General features: G+C 49.3%; 1 protein-coding gene and 1 long non-coding RNA gene across 2 annotated transcripts in view; one reads left to right on the top strand and one right to left on the bottom strand.

Moving 5' to 3' along the window:
* The window catches only part of LOC145505797 (uncharacterized), a 188,764-nt gene that overhangs the window by 145,211 nt on the left and 22,353 nt on the right, over positions 1-21,200 (top strand). The window contains exons 46-50 of the mRNA XM_081488700.1: positions 1,709-1,940; positions 8,168-8,389; positions 10,688-10,837; positions 13,564-13,787; positions 15,560-15,791. Coding sequence (XP_081344826.1) covers positions 1,709-1,940; positions 8,168-8,389; positions 10,688-10,837; positions 13,564-13,787; positions 15,560-15,791 — 1,060 coding nt within the window. The remainder of the gene's footprint in view (positions 1-1,708; positions 1,941-8,167; positions 8,390-10,687; positions 10,838-13,563; positions 13,788-15,559; positions 15,792-21,200) is intronic.
* Positions 15,162-21,023, bottom strand: LOC145507049 (uncharacterized). The gene is made up of 2 exons (XR_014054525.1): positions 20,449-21,023; positions 15,162-18,070 (listed from the first exon to the last, which is right to left on the bottom strand). It is a non-coding gene; the product is annotated as an uncharacterized LOC145507049 (long non-coding RNA).

Genomic DNA, 21,200 nt, shown 5'->3' with positions numbered 1-21,200 from the left:
AGAAGGCTGAGTGTTCCATAGTAAGGAAACTGACTTCAAGTCTGCTTCAAGAATTTTCAGTTCTGAGATTGCCCTTGATTATAGAGCTCAGTCAGCCAGGGCTGTGGGGGGCGTTGTGGGGTGTCCCCCCACCAGCTCTGAGCCCCAAGGTGGGTGAGGTGCCGTGACAGTGTCCCCTGCGGCCCGTGCACCCTCCAGCACTGAAGGTTCGCCCTCGTGTGTCCCTCGGAGCCTCCCACATTCTGGTGAAAAGCCACCTGAAACAGAAAAGCTGGGGTTTTGGGGTGGCAAATTCCCCCTCAGATCTGCATTTTCCTTTTGAACTTAATACAGTGTGAAGATTGGCTTGTTGTACGACAGTGGTCCAAGGACATGTGTTTGAGTTCTTCTCAACTCATCAGTGTCTGTGAGATGTTTTCTGTAGACACCGTCTGGGCTGTTATAACAGTTTACAAACGGGATAGAATCCAAAGGCCCGCCTCATGGCGAGCAGGGGCCTTGGGTCTGGGTGCGGCCAGGTGGCTGGGGGCCCCGAGGCCAGCCTGGTGCCGCACCCGCACAGCTCTGCCTCCTGTCCCTTGTCCACGTTCAGAGTGGCCACAGGCCGGTGACCCTGCACAGGACCTGGCAGAGCTGCTGCTCAGACTGTTCTTGTCACGTCAGCCCAGGCCGAGGTGCCCGTTCCTGTCAGCCGAGTGCGGGGGGCCCGGGGGAAAGGCAGGGGTGAAGGGCACAACCAGCAAACGCAGGTGGTGCCGCCTGCACGTTTGACGCTGAGACAGACTGCTTTGTGGGCCGTGTTTGAGCACAGACAGCTCAGAAAGATTGTCTTTCCCCCTCCCCCAGGAAATACGGAACGGTTACATATTAATATGTTTATTTTTACAGCATGTTGTCAGGTAAAAGTGATTTTTCCTTAGGTAACATGTTGACTTGAGGTAAATGGTAAATTCTTTCCATCAACTTGTTATCAACAGTGAAAAACTTTCAGGGTGTATAAGGAGAAGTGAAACTGGAGAGGTGACGACCTGCGAGAATCTTGTATTTTATTTTGAAAATCATGTTATATGCATAATCGAATATTTAAACTGCTATATAACATCATCCGCGAGACATTAGGGGAGAAGAGCAGTAACTGTGAATTCTAGGTTAATGCAGCACATTGACATGAGTCCAGAAACTCACACAAAGCTGGTGGAGAACTTCATCAAGTGATGCATTTGTACATAGACAACCTAAAAAATAAAAAAATCAATTCAGCACTTCATCTGGTCTAGAGACTTGTGTTTAGAAACTCCAGCTTGTTCGTGGCTCACTGTTTTGATTGTACAGAGTTCCTGATTCCCAGCGGAATAGACTTGAGGCACTGCCGTGCATCTCTGCCCTGAGAGCAGGGAAGGTAAAGGTTGTCAACTTCAGGTTATCTCCTCACAGGGAGAGAGGCGCCACCCAGGCCCCGTCAGAATGTTAGAGTAAACCAGTCAAATCAAACGAGAATGATCAGGGGCCACTTTGTAAGACTCAAGGATAAGTTATTCTAAGTTTGAGAATATTGAAAAGAGGGAAAGTTGAACCTTTTTGCTGAGATGTTAATTGAGCAACTGTTCCTGGAATATGCTAATCGTGACACAGAATGCAAGCCCACATTTGTTGTCCAGACACGTTCCTCTGCTGACAAAGGCAGGTGACGGGTTTTATTCTATTTTAGGTTGATCGAAGAAGAGAAGGAGAACACGGAGCAGCGGGCCGAGGATACTGAGAGCAGGGTGGGCAAGGGGAGCTTAGGCAACCTTCGTTGTTGTAAATCCTCGAGCTCCCTCAACCTGTGTCCCGCCTCCTCGCTCGCCAGCTCCTGCCCGCCCAGCAGTGGGCGCGCCAAGCCCCCAAGGAGGCGGCACAGCTCGGCGCGGAAAGTAGACCAGCGGGACATCAAGACTCTGGTATGTGTCTGCCTCCTCCCTGCCACGTCCCTCCCCCAGCACACTGGCTTTCTTTTTTGTTTGTTTGTTTTTTGTTTTTTCTGTTTTTACCCAGAAGAAACTCAGGTACATTTGCTACGCTTAGAGGTCTAAGATTTTTAAAAACTGCCTAGTCTTTAATCATTCCATACTCGCACAGCAACAAATTAGTCTTGATATTTGGACCACCGGCTTAGCACATCATCATGAACTCAGCCAGGGCCTGCCTCTGTAACGTTGGGCCCGGCCTGTGCTGGACACAGCAGGTGCAGGGAAGTTGCTGTTGTCACCGAGTAGACAGCCTTGTGAAAGTAACCATAGGCAGCTCTCCTGGCGTGTGAGACCCACGCAGCACATTTTTCATTGGGGATACCTGGCTGCAGGCTGCAGGCCATGCGGTGGGAACAAAACCAAGAATCTAAACTGGTCTGCTTGCTGCTGGACCTGGCTGCACGCTCAGGCCAGCTCTGGGTGTGAAACCAGGTTAAAAGCCTGGTGCCCCAGGGCCCCAGGGAAGAAGTTGGGCTTCCTCACTCTTCTGAGTCTAAAAATGGGATGACGACCTAGGGCTTTTGGTGACAGAGTGTGCAGCTCTGAAGCGCATGTTCCTGCTTTCTTCCATGTTTAGCTTAGGTTTCCTGAGCGCATTGCTGTTTACCCTGTGAAATCATGTCTACAACACTCTGCTTTGTAACTGCACTTGTATTATCACTTTTTTTGTTACCACCCATTTCATGTTAGCTGCATTGTTAGTCAGCATATAATTAAATTAACTGTGAATCATTTTAGCAGCATGTGAAGTGATAACTGGTCTATTTTGTGGTCTTTTGACACATTGGTTTTATAATATGCATCACTGGCCAATTAGTTGATAGTGTGTATTCTTTGACGATTTCTCTGTGGTTTCATGCTTGATTTCTTTCCGAGTATTTGTAAAAGAACAGTTCTGTATATTTTTTCTTGTTGCTGGAGTTCTCTGACGGTGTGTCTGCTTTCATCGTTGGTTTTGATTTCCTGTCTCATCCTGTTGTCTGCTTCGTTGTCATCAATCCAGACCCCAGCTTCCCACAACCGCACCCCCCCGAGGCTGTAGTTTACCCATCCATCTCCCCTCCCCCGTCCTCCCACTTGCTCTGGTCATAGCAGTCTGGGGTCCACAGCGTGTGTCCCCTTAGTCGGGTTTCTGCTTTGTCTTCATGTCTCATTAAATGGTGTTTTTCCCCCATAGCACTAAGTTTGAATTATTGTTATCACTGTGCAGTTACAAGCATAATGTAGATGGATGATACACTACAGAACCTGTGTAATTCATAACTGAGATTATGCTTACCTGAAGAAATGATCCTCTTATGTGTAGAATTAATGGACTTTTGACACAACATCCTTTCTGTGTTGGTGCTTGTATTTGAGACTGTAAATCTCATCAGCTTTTGCATGCTTAATGTCTCTACGAGACTCTTTTACAAAGTATCTTCTATGGTTCATAAAATGTGAAGACTCCACCTGCTGTTACGCTAGCTTTCATTCTTACATATTTTCATAGGGTACCTGCTTTAATGAATTTATTTTCAGAAGTTTGAAATCAAATTCTAGGTAACGATTTTACATTAATGTCCAACAGGTGGTTAGATCTGTTCAGTGTTAAAATAGGTATTACGGCAACTTCCTCGTCAGTTAAATTACTATTTTAAAGTATAACATGTTTTTTTTATTAAGAGAAACTAACTTATAGAGAGGTTTGGCTGAGAACAGACAACTGTTAAGGCCCTTTGTTGTACACAGTGCTGTGCTTTAACAAATCATGATGTTGTAATAGAATTGTATCTTCCTGAGGAATAATGTATAGTGTTTCTCTAGTAAATCTTGAATAGCTTATTTAACTAATGTGGTCCAACAAATTGTTCTGTTTCCAGTTACATGTTCTCTAAATCTACATCTCACTTATATGTTTGCCGTCATTTTTGCTTTACTGTCTTTGCCTATATTGATTCTTGAATTTTTAGCTTCAAAGTCGCAATAAATCTGGTTTCTCTTCATTTCTTTGCATGCATCTATCAGTCTAGTGAGTTAAGGAAGCATCGTCGAAAGGTAAACTATTTAGTAATTTAGCATGCCTTTGTTTCTCTGTGAAGTATTAGAGTCCTTATCGTGTTAGTGAATGAACACTATGTGGTTACGTACTGGTGGATGATTGACATTTTAATAGAAGTAATGAAACTCGCCCACCACTTAAAATATGCTGATGATGCAATCAATCCATCCTAAAGGAGATCAATCCTGGGTGTTCATTGGAAGGACTGATTTTGAAGCTGAAACTCCAGTACTTTGGCCACCTCACGCGAAGAGTTGACTCATTGGAAAAGACCCTAATGCTGGGTAGGATTGGGGGCAGGAGGAGAAGGGGACAATAGAGGATGAGATGGCTGGATGGCATCACTGACTCGATGGACATGGGTTTGGGTGGACTCCGGGAGTTAGTGATGGACAGGGAGGCCTGGCGTGCTACAATTCATGGGGTCGCAAAGAGTCAGACACGACTGAGCGACTGAACGGAACGGAACTGAACTGAACTGAACTGAACTGATGGTTCTGTTGGAAATAGGTCATTGGTTGGGACAATTGTAACAGTTTGCCTTTCTCCCACTTGTTTGCCTTCTAATCATCTCATGCTTATTTATAATAGACATAGTAGTATTTATTATTTTTAAAATTTTCTTTACTTATTTTTTTGGCCATACTGCACAGCTAATGGGATGTTAGTTCCCCAACCAGGGATCAGACCGGTGTGAAAGTGAAAGTGCCAAGTCCTCACCTCTGGACCATCATGGAATTTCCACGTAGTGTTTTCTTAAAAGAAATGACTGAATCAGAGCCATAGATATTAGATTTGGGGGAAGCCAATTTAATGACGGTGGGTAGCAGTGTGCAGGAGACTCTGTGTGCCAGGCACCGTGTCCAGTGCTTTCTGAGCCCGTCATCTAATCCCGCAGACACCCAGGTGAGGTCCAGGCTGCTGTTATCCCCATTCAGCAGATATGGACACTGAGGCTTAGAGAGGCCGGGCACCGTGCCCAGGCTCGCATACCCAGCGGTGCGGTGCAGACTGGTCTGATCAGAGCCTGGACACTTAACCGTGGTGCCGTCCATCCCGCTTTCCTCCAGAGGCCCTCCTGTCCATCACAGCAACCCTGATGGAGGGAGCCTCAGGAGGGAGCTCGCTGCCTCTCCCCTCGGGTCACTTGGATGAGCCCCTGTTGTTGGAGTCCAGTGGCCCGAGGGCTGGCCTTCCTTGTCCCTCTCCTGCTCCCAGCCCGCTGATGGAGCACTCCTGGGGCCTTCCCACAGGACTTGGGCAGCCGCGCTCCGGTTCAGGCAGCTCAGTGCCCAGGAACCCTTCTGCCGGGCACAGCAGAGTAGCTCCGTCACCCTGAGGTTGGTGACCTGGGTGTGCCGCTTGCCCGCTTTGTGGCCTGCTTTGCCCTCCTGTTAAATGAGGACACGGTACTGCCCATCCGACTCACGTGGGCACCCGTGGGGCGGGCTCCCATCCTGGCGGAGGGTGCCAGGCTGGGGACCCAGAGGCCTTTCTCAGGACAAGGCCCGGGGGAAGGGCCTGGCCGTGGTCCCTGACTTTGAGGCAGGTGTTTGTCTGCATTCAGTCCTAGTCAGCCCAGGTGTGTCACTTCCCTGCTCTGTTCTTTGTTGTTTTCTGATTTTTATAAATGCTTCTTTTAACTTGAATTTGAGATTGATCCCTCTTCAGTTCCATGTGGATAATTTCTAGCTTTTGTAGCCTTCTGTTGTCTGAGGGTGGTTGTTAGAGATCAGGGGAGAGTGCACAGTTTATCCAGCTGCTGTTAAACGAGTTCAGCTGTATTTTGCAGTAAGTCACTTTGTTGTCACCAAGCTCCTGTGGAGCTGCAGTGGATCAGTATTCTTTACAGAATCCCATTACAAAGCCACAGGTTAGTTGGTTAAAACGACGCACTCATTGTTTATAAAAATACTTTCCATGCATGCTTCCTAAAACCTCCCCTGGCTGAACCACACGCCCACATGTATAAGTGAGACCTGTCTGGACCCTGAAGGGGTTTATCTGTTCCCCACACTGTTGCCACCACTGTTTCCTGTCCTCAGACCCAGGACCAGCGGAAAAGCTGGGCGTCCAGGAGAGATCTTTTTTTTTTTTTTTCAATTAGCTTATTTTTTAATTGAAGGATAATTGCTTTACAGAATTTTGTTCTTGTCTGTCAAATCGCAGGAAAAATCAGGCATAGGTACACATATATCCCCTCCCTTTTGAACCTCCCTCCCATCTCCCTCCCCTCGAGATTGATAGAAGAGTATCTCTTAGTGAAGACTTCAGTTGAGTTCAGTCGCTCAGTCGTGTCCGAATCTTTGCAACCCCATGAATCGCAGCACGCCAGGCCTCCCTGTCCGTCACCAGCTCCCGGAGTCCACCCAAACCCATGTCCATCGAGTCAGTGATGCCATCCAGCCATCTCATCCTCTGTCGTCCCCTTCTCCTCCTGCCCTCAATCCTTCCCAGCATTAGGGTCTTTTCCAATGAGTCAGCTCTTCGCATGAGGTGGCCAAAGTGTTGGAGTTTCAGCTTCAACATCAGTCCTTCCAATGAACACCCAGGATTGATCCCCTTTAGGATGGACTGTTCGGATCTCCTTGCACTCCAAGGGACTCTCAAGAGTCTTCTCCCACACCACAGTTCAAAGGCATCAGTTCTGTGGCGCTCAGCTTTCTTCACCGTCCGACTCTCACATCCATACACGACCACTGGAAAAACCATAGCCTTGACTAGACGGACTTTTGTTGGCAAAGTAGTGTCTCTGCTTTTAAATATGCCATCTAAGTTGGCCAAAACCTTCCTTCCAAGGCGTAAGCGTCTTTCAGTTTCGTGGCTGCAGTCACCATCAGCAGTGATTTTGGAGCCCCCAAACATAAAGTCTGACACTGTTTCCACAGTTTCCCCATCTATTTCCCATGAGGTGATGGGACCTGATGCCATGATCTTAGTTTTCTGAACGTTGAGCTTTAAGCCAACTTTTTCACTCTCCTCTTTCACTTTCATCAAGAGGCTCTTTAGTTCTTTTCCACTTTCTGCCGTAAGGGTGGTGTCATCTGCATATCTGAGGTTATTGATGTTTCTCCCGGCAGTCTCGATTCCAGCTTGTGTTTCTTCCAGCCCAGCGTCTCTCATGATGTACCCTGCGTCTAAGTTAAATAAGCAGGGTGACAAGGACACACAGCCTTGACGTCCTCGTTTTCCTATTTGGAACCAGTCTGTTGTTCCATGTCCAGTTCTAACTGTTGCTTCCTGACCTGCGTACAGGTTTCCCAAGAGACAGGTCAGATGGTCTGGTATTCCCATCTCTCTCAGAATTTTCCACAGTTGATTGTGATCCACACAGTCAAAGGCTTTGTTTGGCATAGTCCATAAAGCAGAAATCGATGTTTTTCGGGAACTCTCTTGCTTTTTCGATGATCCAGCAGATATTGGCAATTTGATCTCTGGTTCCTCTGCCTTTTCTAAAATCAGCTTGAACATCTGGAAGTTCACGGTTCACCTATCGCTGAAGCCTGGCTTAGAGAATTTTAAGCATTACTTTACTAGCACGTGAGATGAGTGCCATTGTGCGGTAGTTTGAGCATTCTTTGGCATTGCCTTTCTTTGGGATTGGGATGAAAACTGACCATTTCCAGTCCTGTGGCCACCGCTGAGTTTTCCATATTTGCTGGCATATTGAATATAGCACTTTCACAGCATCATCTTTCAGGATTTGAGATAGCTCAGCTGGAATTCCATCAGCTCCACTAGCTTTGTTCGTAGTGATGCTTCCTAAAGTCCGGTGGACTTCACGTTTAGCAGATGATTCTTAAAGAGCAGAATAACTGGGGAAAGCTACTAACGGACGGGGTGCTTGATGTAAATCCCGAGCAAGTAAACATGCCAAGCACCAATGGAAAGGCAAGTCCTCGGTCTCGCTCTCTGTCTGGTTCTCGCCTTACCATCCAGTCTGTGCGGGGCTGTTGGGACCTGTCAGCAATGCACCATGTAGATCTGAGTGGCCGTGAGGGTCGTGTGAGCTCCCAGAGTGCAGAAGAAAGTTTTGACCTCACCGATTGCCCGGAAATGCTGTGTTCCCTCCCTCCCAAAACAAGGCTGTCTGTCTAAGGCTTCCTTTCCCCCTTAGAGATCCTCCGACGGCTCCCCAAGCCACGAGGAAGACCTGGCTAAGGTGATCGAGCTCCAGGAGGTCATCGAGAGGCAGTCAGGGGAGCAGAGCCAGTCGAAGGAGTGCCTGGCAAACCTCTCTGCCTACGTGAGAGAGCCGGAGGAGGACCCGGACACGGCCAGGAAGGAGCTCCTCGCGTCCGAGGAAGCGAACAGACAACCACAGCGGGATGTCCGCGAAGTGAGTGACAGCGGACGTGTCTGTTGTCCTGAGGTGGAATGTGGGTCCCTTGTTCTCCGGCTGATCTGAGCTTTGGGATGGCTGCGTGAGTAGGAGCACAGAGCGCTGGCGAGACCGCGACTGGCGGCCTCCCCGCCTCTGCGTCGAGATCTCTGGGGTAGAAGAGGCCTGGTCCAGGCGGTCCATTGGCAGTGGAGCAACACGAGGGCATCCCTAGCGCTGTGCTCACCCTGGGTGTGGACTCCTCATTTCTACAAGTTCTAGGGTGCCCAGTGTGTTCCTCTTTGAAAAATTCATTCATCCATTCATTCATTTATTGGAGTCTAGTTGCTTTCCTTTTTCTTGGAGAAGGCAATGGTACCCCACTCCAGTACTCTTGCCTGGAAAATCCCATGGATGGAGGAGCCTGGTAGGCTACAGTCCATGGGGTCGCTAAGAGTCGGACACAACTGAGCGACTTCACTTTCACTTTTCCCTTTGATACACTGGAGAAGGAAATGGCAACCCACTCCAGTATTCTTGCCTGGAGAATCCCAGGGACAGGGGAGCCTGGTGGGCTACCGTCTGTGGGGTCGCACAGAGTCGGACACGACCGAAGCGACTTAGCAGTTAGCAGTTGCTTTACACTGCTGTGTCAATGTCTGCTGTACAGCAAAGTGAATCCGTCATATATATATATATATTTATATTTATATTTATATTTATATTTATATATATATATATATATATATATATATATATATACGTGTGTGTGTGTCTACATATATCCCTCTTTTTAGATTTCCTACCCATTTACTTCACCACAGAGCCCTGAGTAGACTGCCCTGTGCTGTAGAGTAGGTCCTTACTCGTTGTTGAGTTTACGCATAGTCTCAGTAGTGTACATACGTCAACCCCAGTCTCCCAGTTCATCCCCCCCACCTGCCTGTCGAATGTATACCTGATGATGCTGAAATTTCCTTCGGGTTCACTCAGGCGAGTCTGGTGACGTCTGTGGAGCCCGTTCTCTCGGAGAGATGGGAGCCCGCTGTGTGGCCCCTGCTGAGGCAGCTTGCCTGGCCGTCTTCTCTAGTTTTCTGAGGTTCTGCTCCTTGAGGGGATGTGTGACATTGATACCGGCGGTCAGACAGGTCGAGTGGCGTTTGCTCACCCTCAGAGCCTCAGGCCCGTGCTGTGTAACCATGTAGAGTCATGATGTTTCTGGTGGTCGTGTCTGCGGCTGTCATGATTGATGAGAAACTGCCTAACGGTCATTGTGAAAAGAGAAGAGTGCTGAGGGTTCGGGCCTCCTCCTGTGAGCCTCACCTCTCCTTTGTAGGCAGGCAGACAGCGCCCACCCTGCCCCACCCCTCCCCCGTGAGACCGTCTCAGACAGAACCCCTCCGACATGTGCTACAGCAGGTGTCCTTGTTTAGTAGCTTGGTGTGAGTAATTCTCTGTGAGAGCTCAAGGTGAGAACTCAAAACAGAATATTTGCACGCTTGTATAACCTTTTCCCACTACTCTTTGGCAACAGGAGGAGATTAGGTGGCAGAGTTCAATATGTAGAGAATTCTGGGAAAAGCGGCCTTGAGACCTTTCACTTTTAATGTCAGGCCTTTGCCCACATTGGTTACTTAGTAGTCGACTACGGAGGGACCTGCAGTGGATTTTGACCTGGCGGACGGGAGTTGCACCAGCAGCAAGTTCTGGTCCTGGTTTGACCCTTTCATACATGTGGTGTAAGTCTGCTTTAGAAGAATTAGGCTTGAGAAGGCTGCTTCCAGTTGTGTTAAACTTTGACTTCTGTTTCCACTCATTACTATTACTTGAATTCTGAGGAAATTGCATGAGAGTTTTCCGACTTTTACCCGAGGAAACGAGCCTCAGAGGTCCCTGTTGGATCTGTCGAAGGTCCCTCCCTCTTGTGGATCCAGTCCGCCTGTGTGGTGTAGCAGACAGAGGTCGTGACTTCATGCCAGATACCATTCCTCCTGGAATTCATGCAATAACAGGGTAGTTTAGTATACTCTTTGCTGTTTGGGTTGATTATGTTGAAGAGAAGCTTGGGAAACCGAGTGGCCAGACAGAACGTTAATACAGACATATGGGTGCCAATCGTGGCAAATGTGACATTTTAAGTAGGCACGTTTTTGCTCACGTCCGAGGAAACTGCCGTGTCTAGGACTTTAATTTTGAGGACGCTAACTTTATTTTTGAGTTGAAACTTAGGATTTAGTCCAACTTTTTTACGCGTACGTGTATCGGAATGTTCCATGATAATGACTTACCTTTTCTACTCTGCAATGCCCGGTGTAGGCCATGGTCCAGAACACGGACGTGGAGGTGCGAATCACTACCCTTGAGAGATGCTACCTTGCCGCCCAGCGCGAAGCCACCTCTGTGCACGACGACCTCAATGATAAACTTGAAAATGAAATCGCAGATAAGGATTCTATGCATCGACAGGTAACGGCTTTTACTGAACTGTGTCTGACTTTTATAGTGGTGAATTCCTGAGGAAGGAAGGTAAACACCTTTTCATGTGACTCCCACGTTGTAAGGCACCTGCCCCCTCACACTGTGGTCCTGAAATGGTTTTGGAACAAAGCGTTGATAGATCGCTTTATGTCTTCCCATTTTCCTTTTTCTGGCTACGAGTTTCCTTTTAAGGCATGCTTTTTTTTCTTAAAAGAACCAATTTTGATAACTTGTGGCCTACTGTGAGGCCCAGCACAGTACTAATTAGCACCGTTTTGATTGAAATCATCCTGCGAGTAAATGGATACACATACCCATCATTTTATAGTGAGAAGAATTCTCATTGGAAGTTTAAGTACCTTTGTATTTTCGCCTCATTTATGGCATGTAATTTTTCATACATGTCTGTGTTTTGAGCTGCCATGTTCAGTGAGCAGCTAGTTTGGGCCAGACATCGTCAGAACTAGGACTCCAGCAGTGAATTAAAAACCGTGTGCGTTCTTTATCCACTGCCATGTAACAAATCACTGCAAAGCTTAGTGACTTCCCAGTGAGCAGGTCACAGTCCAGTTTCTGTGCTTTGCAGCAGGTGGGCCTGGTTCAGGGCCTCCTGAGGACGCAAACATGGGAAGGCCCCCCAGGGCTGGATGGCAGGCTTTCAGACTCACCTGGCTGGTGGGGACAGGCCCAGGTCCCTGCCGTGTGGACCTCTTCATGGCCTGGCTTTCCTCAGAACACCCTCTGAGAGCGAGAGCGCGGGATGTAGCCCGGGGCCTTTCGCGCCCCGGTCTCGGAAGCCGCACACCTTCAGTTCTGTTTGCGAGAGTGAGCTGCGAAGTCCTGCCTCGCTCAGGGGCTGAGCAGGAGTTGCCCCCTCTGCCTCTTGAAGGGAGGAGGATGGAAGAATTTGTGGACCCGTTTTTAAACCCACGCAGCCTGTCGGACAGTAATGAGCAGGGGAAGGAGACCAGAGTGCCCGAGTTGTCTAAGAGGAGGGGGGACGATCGTGTGTGAACAGGGTGGCCAGCGAGGTGACACCAGGAGGGTGACCTGGAACAGAGACCCGGAGGCCGGAAGAGAAGTAGCCACTCGGAGATAGATCAAGGGTCGTGTCAACAAGCGGAGATAAGGGAGAGAGAGGGCCGCATCAGGGAGGACCCCGGGCTCAGGCCTGAGCAGCTCGAGGCCAGAGCCTGTTTCCTGAGCTGAGGAGGGCTGTCAGGGCAGGGAGCTAAGAGACGGGCCTCAGCCCTGTTGAGGTGGATGAGCCCATGGGGTGTCCAGGGGACCTGTGAGGTCAGCAGCTGAGTGTTCCGGCCTGGATCCAGGAGAGGCCTCACTCAGCTCAAGGTGGACTTGGGTCGTGGGCATACAGATGGTGTTTAAAGGCACAGACAAGGTAAAGTCACCAGGCAGGTGCCCGTGGAGAGATAGGGGGTGCAAGGGTAGAGCTGTGGGGTGCCTCGCATTCCAAGGTTGAGAAGGGGCGCAAGGGACTGACTAGTAACCCCAGGGAGGACGGGGCCTGGTGCCCAGGGAGAGACATGCTTGGGGTGGGGGGAGGGCAAGGAGAGGAGGGGGCTTGGTAACATGGGTTCCTCAGAGCTCCCTGGGAGCTGCCCTGCGAGCGGGGCACACCGCCTGCTTGCAGAGAGCTGGAGACTGGGCGGGGAGGGGGACAGTAGAGGCCTCTCCCAGGGAGCTCTCAGAGACCCTCAGTGGGCGCTGCAGGGAGCCCTGGAGGAGGAATCTGCTGGTTCCCTTTGTGCGATTTTAAGGTGAGAGAAGGGAGAGGACGTGCTGGCTGAGCTGATGGGGGTGAAGCCATATGCAGCTGGTTCGCTGGAGAGGAGCAGGAATGATGGCAGGTGGTCCTGGAGCCAGTGCAGGGGGTGGCCCAGCCCTGGGGAGGGGTCGTGACGAAGACAGGGGCGAGGGCGCTGGCCACGGGGGACAGGGAGCCAGCAAGCCAGCACCTCGAGGCTGCCCCTCGGCTGCTTTGAGGTCACGTCTGGGAAAGAAGGCAGGACCTGGGTGAGAGTGGGCCGGGGGGAGATGTGCCAGAGAGAAGGGTGTGAGGTGTGAGAGCTGGAGGGCGGCTCGGAGCCCAGCAGGCCCTCTCCCGCACGTCTCTGGTGACAGAGCCGCCTTGCGGTGTGAGGGGCCGTCCCCCAGAACAGCCCGCGGGCCTGCGCCCCGGGAGGAGCCCCGCGGGGGGCTGGCCCTCCCAGCCCTGCTGGCCCTGCTTGCGCCTGTCTGTGCGTGTTCAGACCAGCCTGGAAAACGGAGGGCTGGGGACCTGCGAGGATGGCGCTCCTCGGTGAGTAACACAAGTGGTGACCGCTGAGGTGGACCCAGAGGCTGCGGAGCTGAAGGATTTCTTTTTCTTATTTTCCTTCAGCCTGGCTGATGGAGGCACAGATGTATTGTTGTAATTTTCGGACTTTGTCTCTGACTCCATCGGCCCACCCTTGTGAATAACCTCATAGGATTGCCTCCCATCCACGCTAAGACCTGAATGTCACCAGGCCATCTAGGAAGTGGATTCTCCTCCTGCCTGTTTCTTCAGTACTGCTCGCTTAAGAGATGGCAGTGTCTCATAAGCATGGCCCGTTTATCCACAGTTGGGGCTTCCATGTAAACTTGTGTTCAGTTCCTGATAGACTTGAGCTGCCCTGAATGTCGCTGACGAGACGTGGTCCTCTCGTGCCCAGGTGCAGACCCTGAAGGAAAAGGACTGGGAGCGCGCGCAGCAAGCCAGCGTGCCGGCCAACGTGGCCCAGGCGTTCGAGAGTGACGCAGACTTGTCTGACGGCGGGGGCGACAGGGCCACCCTCTTCAGCTCGGCCGCTCTGCTGTCGCCCAGCGGGCAGGGCGATGCCGAGACTCTGACTGTGATGCTTCAGGAGCAGCTGGACACCATCAACGAAGAGATCCGGTGGGTGAGCCCGAGCCGAGCTCCCCAGAAACTCGGCTTCTCTGAGGAGCTGTCTTCTCCTTAGAGAAGGCTGAGTGTTCCATAGTAAGGAAACTGACTTCAAGTCTGCTTCAAGAATTTTCAGTTCTGAGATTGCCCTTGATTATAGAGCTCAGTCAGCCAGGGCTGTGGGGGGCGTTGTGGGGTGTCCCCCCACCAGCTCTGAGCCCCAAGGTGGGTGAGGTGCCGTGACAGTGTCCCCTGCGGCCCGTGCACCCTCCAGCACTGAAGGTTCGCCCTCGTGTGTCCCTCGGAGCCTCCCACATTCTGGTGAAAAGCCACCTGAAACAGAAAAGCTGGGGTTTTGGGGTGGCAAATTCCCCCTCAGATCTGCATTTTCCTTTTGAACTTAATACAGTGTGAAGATTGGCTTGTTGTACGACAGTGGTCCAAGGACATGTGTTTGAGTTCTTCTCAACTCATCAGTGTCTGTGAGATGTTTTCTGTAGACACCGTCTGGGCTGTTATAACAGTTTACAAACGGGATAGAATCCAAAGGCCCGCCTCATGGCGAGCAGGGGCCTTGGGTCTGGGTGCGGCCAGGTGGCTGGGGGCCCCGAGGCCAGCCTGGTGCCGCACCCGCACAGCTCTGCCTCCTGTCCCTTGTCCACGTTCAGAGTGGCCACAGGCCGGTGACCCTGCACAGGACCTGGCAGAGCTGCTGCTCAGACTGTTCTTGTCACGTCAGCCCAGGCCGAGGTGCCCGTTCCTGTCAGCCGAGTGCGGGGGGCCCGGGGGAAAGGCAGGGGTGAAGGGCACAACCAGCAAACGCAGGTGGTGCCGCCTGCACGTTTGACGCTGAGACAGACTGCTTTGTGGGCCGTGTTTGAGCACAGACAGCTCAGAAAGATTGTCTTTCCCCCTCCCCCAGGAAATACGGAACGGTTACATATTAATATGTTTATTTTTACAGCATGTTGTCAGGTAAAAGTGATTTTTCCTTAGGTAACATGTTGACTTGAGGTAAATGGTAAATTCTTTCCATCAACTTGTTATCAACAGTGAAAAACTTTCAGGGTGTATAAGGAGAAGTGAAACTGGAGAGGTGACGACCTGCGAGAATCTTGTATTTTATTTTGAAAATCATGTTATATGCATAATCGAATATTTAAACTGCTATATAACATCATCCGCGAGACATTAGGGGAGAAGAGCAGTAACTGTGAATTCTAGGTTAATGCAGCACATTGACATGAGTCCAGAAACTCACACAAAGCTGGTGGAGAACTTCATCAAGTGATGCATTTGTACATAGACAACCTAAAAAATAAAAAAATCAATTCAGCACTTCATCTGGTCTAGAGACTTGTGTTTAGAAACTCCAGCTTGTTCGTGGCTCACTGTTTTGATTGTACAGAGTTCCTGATTCCCAGCGGAATAGACTTGAGGCACTGCCGTGCATCTCTGCCCTGAGAGCAGGGAAGGTAAAGGTTGTCAACTTCAGGTTATCTCCTCACAGGGAGAGAGGCGCCACCCAGGCCCCGTCAGAATGTTAGAGTAAACCAGTCAAATCAAACGAGAATGATCAGGGGCCACTTTGTAAGACTCAAGGATAAGTTATTCTAAGTTTGAGAATATTGAAAAGAGGGAAAGTTGAACCTTTTTGCTGAGATGTTAATTGAGCAACTGTTCCTGGAATATGCTAATCGTGACACAGAATGCAAGCCCACATTTGTTGTCCAGACACGTTCCTCTGCTGACAAAGGCAGGTGACGGGTTTTATTCTATTTTAGGTTGATCGAAGAAGAGAAGGAGAACACGGAGCAGCGGGCCGAGGATACTGAGAGCAGGGTGGGCAAGGGGAGCTTAGGCAACCTTCGTTGTTGTAAATCCTCGAGCTCCCTCAACCTGTGTCCCGCCTCCTCGCTCGCCAGCTCCTGCCCGCCCAGCAGTGGGCGCGCCAAGCCCCCAAGGAGGCGGCACAGCTCGGCGCGGAAAGTAGACCAGCGGGACATCAAGACTCTGGTATGTGTCTGCCTCCTCCCTGCCACGTCCCTCCCCCAGCACACTGGCTTTCTTTTTTGTTTGTTTGTTTTTTGTTTTTTCTGTTTTTACCCAGAAGAAACTCAGGTACATTTGCTACGCTTAGAGGTCTAAGATTTTTAAAAACTGCCTAGTCTTTAATCATTCCATACTCGCACAGCAACAAATTAGTCTTGATATTTGGACCACCGGCTTAGCACGTCATCATGAACTCAGCCAGGGCCTGCCTCTGTAACGTTGGGCCCGGCCTGTGCTGGACACAGCAGGTGCAGGGAAGTTGCTGTTGTCACCGAGTAGACAGCCTTGTGAAAGTAACCATAGGCAGCTCTCCTGGCGTGTGAGACCCACGCAGCACATTTTTCATTGGGGATACCTGGCTGCAGGCTGCAGGCCATGCGGTGGGAACAAAACCAAGAATCTAAACTGGTCTGCTTGCTGCTGGACCTGGCTGCACGCTCAGGCCAGCTCTGGGTGTGAAACCAGGTTAAAAGCCTGGTGCCCCAGGGCCCCAGGGAAGAAGTTGGGCTTCCTCACTCTTCTGAGTCTAAAAATGGGATGACGACCTAGGGCTTTTGGTGACAGAGTGTGCAGCTCTGAAGCGCATGTTCCTGCTTTCTTCCATGTTTAGCTTAGGTTTCCTGAGCGCATTGCTGTTTACCCTGTGAAATCATGTCTACAACACTCTGCTTTGTAACTGCACTTGTATTATCACTTTTTTTGTTACCACCCATTTCATGTTAGCTGCATTGTTAGTCAGCATATAATTAAATTAACTGTGAATCATTTTAGCAGCATGTGAAGTGATAACTGGTCTATTTTGTGGTCTTTTGACACATTGGTTTTATAATATGCATCACTGGCCAATTAGTTGATAGTGTGTATTCTTTGACGATTTCTCTGTGGTTTCATGCTTGATTTCTTTCCGAGTATTTGTAAAAGAACAGTTCTGTATATTTTTTCTTGTTGCTGGAGTTCTCTGACGGTGTGTCTGCTTTCATCGTTGGTTTTGATTTCCTGTCTCATCCTGTTGTCTGCTTCGTTGTCATCAATCCAGACCCCAGCTTCCCACAACCGCACCCCCCCGAGGCTGTAGTTTACCCATCCATCTCCCCTCCCCCGTCCTCCCACTTGCTCTGGTCATAGCAGTCTGGGGTCCACAGCGTGTGTCCCCTTAGTCGGGTTTCTGCTTTGTCTTCATGTCTCATTAAATGGTGTTTTTCCCCCATAGCACTAAGTTTGAATTATTGTTATCACTGTGCAGTTACAAGCATAATGTAGATGGATGATACACTACAGAACCTGTGTAATTCATAACTGAGATTATGCTTACCTGAAGAAATGATCCTCTTATGTGTAGAATTAATGGACTTTTGACACAACATCCTTTCTGTGTTGGTGCTTGTATTTGAGACTGTAAATCTCATCAGCTTTTGCATGCTTAATGTCTCTACGAGACTCTTTTACAAAGTATCTTCTATGGTTCATAAAATGTGAAGACTCCACCTGCTGTTACGCTAGCTTTCATTCTTACATATTTTCATAGGGTACCTGCTTTAATGAATTTATTTTCAGAAGTTTGAAATCAAATTCTAGGTAACGATTTTACATTAATGTCCAACAGGTGGTTAGATCTGTTCAGTGTTAAAATAGGTATTACGGCAACTTCCTCGTCAGTTAAATTACTATTTTAAAGTATAACATGTTTTTTTTATTAAGAGAAACTAACTTATAGAGAGGTTTGGCTGAGAACAGACAACTGTTAAGGCCCTTTGTTGTACACAGTGCTGTGCTTTAACAAATCATGATGTTGTAATAGAATTGTATCTTCCTGAGGAATAATGTATAGTGTTTCTCTAGTAAATCTTGAATAGCTTATTTAACTAATGTGGTCCAACAAATTGTTCTGTTTCCAGTTACATGTTCTCTAAATCTACATCTCACTTATATGTTTGCCGTCATTTTTGCTTTACTGTCTTTGCCTATATTGATTCTTGAATTTTTAGCTTCAAAGTCGCAATAAATCTGGTTTCTCTTCATTTCTTTGCATGCATCTATCAGTCTAGTGAGTTAAGGAAGCATCGTCGAAAGGTAAACTATTTAGTAATTTAGCATGCCTTTGTTTCTCTGTGAAGTATTAGAGTCCTTATCGTGTTAGTGAATGAACACTATGTGGTTACGTACTGGTGGATGATTGACATTTTAATAGAAGTAATGAAACTCGCCCACCACTTAAAATATGCTGATGATGCAATCAATCCATCCTAAAGGAGATCAATCCTGGGTGTTCATTGGAAGGACTGATTTTGAAGCTGAAACTCCAGTACTTTGGCCACCTCACGCGAAGAGTTGACTCATTGGAAAAGACCCTAATGCTGGGTAGGATTGGGGGCAGGAGGAGAAGGGGACAATAGAGGATGAGATGGCTGGATGGCATCACTGACTCGATGGACATGGGTTTGGGTGGACTCCGGGAGTTAGTGATGGACAGGGAGGCCTGGCGTGCTACAATTCATGGGGTCGCAAAGAGTCAGACACGACTGAGCGACTGAACGGAACGGAACTGAACTGAACTGAACTGAACTGATGGTTCTGTTGGAAATAGGTCATTGGTTGGGACAATTGTAACAGTTTGCCTTTCTCCCACTTGTTTGCCTTCTAATCATCTCATGCTTATTTATAATAGACATAGTAGTATTTATTATTTTTAAAATTTTCTTTACTTATTTTTTTGGCCATACTGCACAGCTAATGGGATGTTAGTTCCCCAACCAGGGATCAGACCGGTGTGAAAGTGAAAGTGCCAAGTCCTCACCTCTGGACCACCATGGAATTTCCACGTAGTGTTTTCTTAAAAGAAATGACTGAATCAGAGCCATAGATATTAGATTTGGGGGAAGCCAATTTAATGACGGTGGGTAGCAGTGTGCAGGAGACTCTGTGTGCCAGGCACCGTGTCCAGTGCTTTCTGAGCCCGTCATCTAATCCCGCAGACACCCAGGTGAGGTCCAGGCTGCTGTTATCCCCATTCAGCAGATATGGACACTGAGGCTTAGAGAGGCCGGGCACCGTGCCCAGGCTCGCATACCCAGCGGTGCGGTGCAGACTGGTCTGATCAGAGCCTGGACACTTAACCGTGGTGCCGTCCATCCCGCTTTCCTCCAGAGGCCCTCCTGTCCATCACAGCAACCCTGATGGAGGGAGCCTCAGGAGGGAGCTCGCTGCCTCTCCCCTCGGGTCACTTGGATGAGCCCCTGTTGTTGGAGTCCAGTGGCCCGAGGGCTGGCCTTCCTTGTCCCTCTCCTGCTCCCAGCCCGCTGATGGAGCACTCCTGGGGCCTTCCCACAGGACTTGGGCAGCCGCGCTCCGGTTCAGGCAGCTCAGTGCCCAGGAACCCTTCTGCCGGGCACAGCAGAGTAGCTCCGTCACCCTGAGGTTGGTGACCTGGGTGTGCCGCTTGCCCGCTTTGTGGCCTGCTTTGCCCTCCTGTTAAATGAGGACACGGTACTGCCCATCCGACTCACGTGGGCACCCGTGGGGCGGGCTCCCATCCTGGCGGAGGGTGCCAGGCTGGGGACCCAGAGGCCTTTCTCAGGACAAGGCCCGGGGGAAGGGCCTGGCCGTGGTCCCTGACTTTGAGGCAGGTGTTTGTCTGCATTCAGTCCTAGTCAGCCCAGGTGTGTCACTTCCCTGCTCTGTTCTTTGTTGTTTTCTGATTTTTATAAATGCTTCTTTTAACTTGAATTTGAGATTGATCCCTCTTCAGTTCCATGTGGATAATTTCTAGCTTTTGTAGCCTTCTGTTGTCTGAGGGTGGTTGTTAGAGATCAGGGGAGAGTGCACAGTTTATCCAGCTGCTGTTAAACGAGTTCAGCTGTATTTTGCAGTAAGTCACTTTGTTGTCACCAAGCTCCTGTGGAGCTGCAGTGGATCAGTATTCTTTACAGAATCCCATTACAAAGCCACAGGTTAGTTGGTTAAAACGACGCACTCATTGTTTATAAAAATACTTTCCATGCATGCTTCCTAAAACCTCCCCTGGCTGAACCACACGCCCACATGTATAAGTGAGACCTGTCTGGACCCTGAAGGGGTTTATCTGTTCCCCACACTGTTGCCACCACTGTTTCCTGTCCTCAGACCCAGGACCAGCGGAAAAGCTGGGCGTCCAGGAGAGATCTTTTTTTTTTTTTTCAATTAGCTTATTTTTTAATTGAAGGATAATTGCTTTACAGAATTTTGTTCTTGTCTGTCAAATCGCAGGAAAAATCAGGCATAGGTACACATATATCCCCTCCCTTTTGAACCTCCCTCCCATCTCCCTCCCCTCGAGATTGATAGAAGAGTATCTCTTAGTGAAGACTTCAGTTGAGTTCAGTCGCTCAGTCGTGTCCGAATCTTTGCAACCCCATGAATCGCAGCACGCCAGGCCTCCCTGTCCGTCACCAGCTCCCGGAGTCCACCCAAACCCATGTCCATCGAGTCAGTGATGCCATCCAGCCATCTCATCCTCTGTCGTCCCCTTCTCCTCCTGCCCTCAATCCTTCCCAGCATTAGGGTCTTTTCCAATGAGTCAGCTCTTCGCATGAGGTGGCCAAAGTGTTGGAGTTTCAGCTTCAACATCAGTCCTTCCAATGAACACCCAGGATTGATCCCCTTTAGGATGGACTGTTCGGATCTCCTTGCACTCCAAGGGACTCTCAAGAGTCTTCTCCCACACCACAGTTCAAAGGCATCAGTTCTGTGGCGCTCAGCTTTCTTCACCGTCCGACTCTCACATCCATACACGACCACTGGAAAAACCATAGCCTTGACTAGACGGACTTTTGTTGGCAAAGTAGTGTCTCTGCTTTTAAATATGCCATCTAAGTTGGCCAAAACCTTCCTTCCAAGGCGTAAGCGTCTTTCAGTTTCGTGGCTGCAGTCACCATCAGCAGTGATTTTGGAGCCCCCAAACATAAAGTCTGACACTGTTTCCACAGTTTCCCCATCTATTTCCCATGAGGTGATGGGACCTGATGCCATGATCTTAGTTTTCTGAACGTTGAGCTTTAAGCCAACTTTTTCACTCTCCTCTTTCACTTTCATCAAGAGGCTCTTTAGTTCTTTTCCACTTTCTGCCGTAAGGGTGGTGTCATCTGCATATCTGAGGTTATTGATGTTTCTCCCGGCAGTCTCGATTCCAGCTTGTGTTTCTTCCAGCCCAGCGTCTCTCATGATGTACCCTGCGTCTAAGTTAAATAAGCAGGGTGACAAGGACACACAGCCTTGACGTCCTCCTTTTCCTATTTGGAACCAGTCTGTTGTTCCATGTCCAGTTCTAACTGTTGCTTCCTGACCTGCGTACAGGTTTCCCAAGAGACAGGTCAGATGGTCTGGTATTCCCATCTCTCT

The sequence above is a fragment of the Giraffa tippelskirchi genome, chromosome 1, assembly GCF_054371585.1.
Source record: "Giraffa tippelskirchi isolate mGirTip1 chromosome 1, T2T-mGirTip1v1.2.pri, whole genome shotgun sequence".
In the NCBI taxonomy this organism is placed as follows: domain Eukaryota; kingdom Metazoa; phylum Chordata; class Mammalia; order Artiodactyla; family Giraffidae; genus Giraffa; species Giraffa tippelskirchi.
The sequence above is the reverse complement of the archived record's forward strand: the minus strand, read 5'-3'. Positions and strand labels throughout refer to the sequence as shown.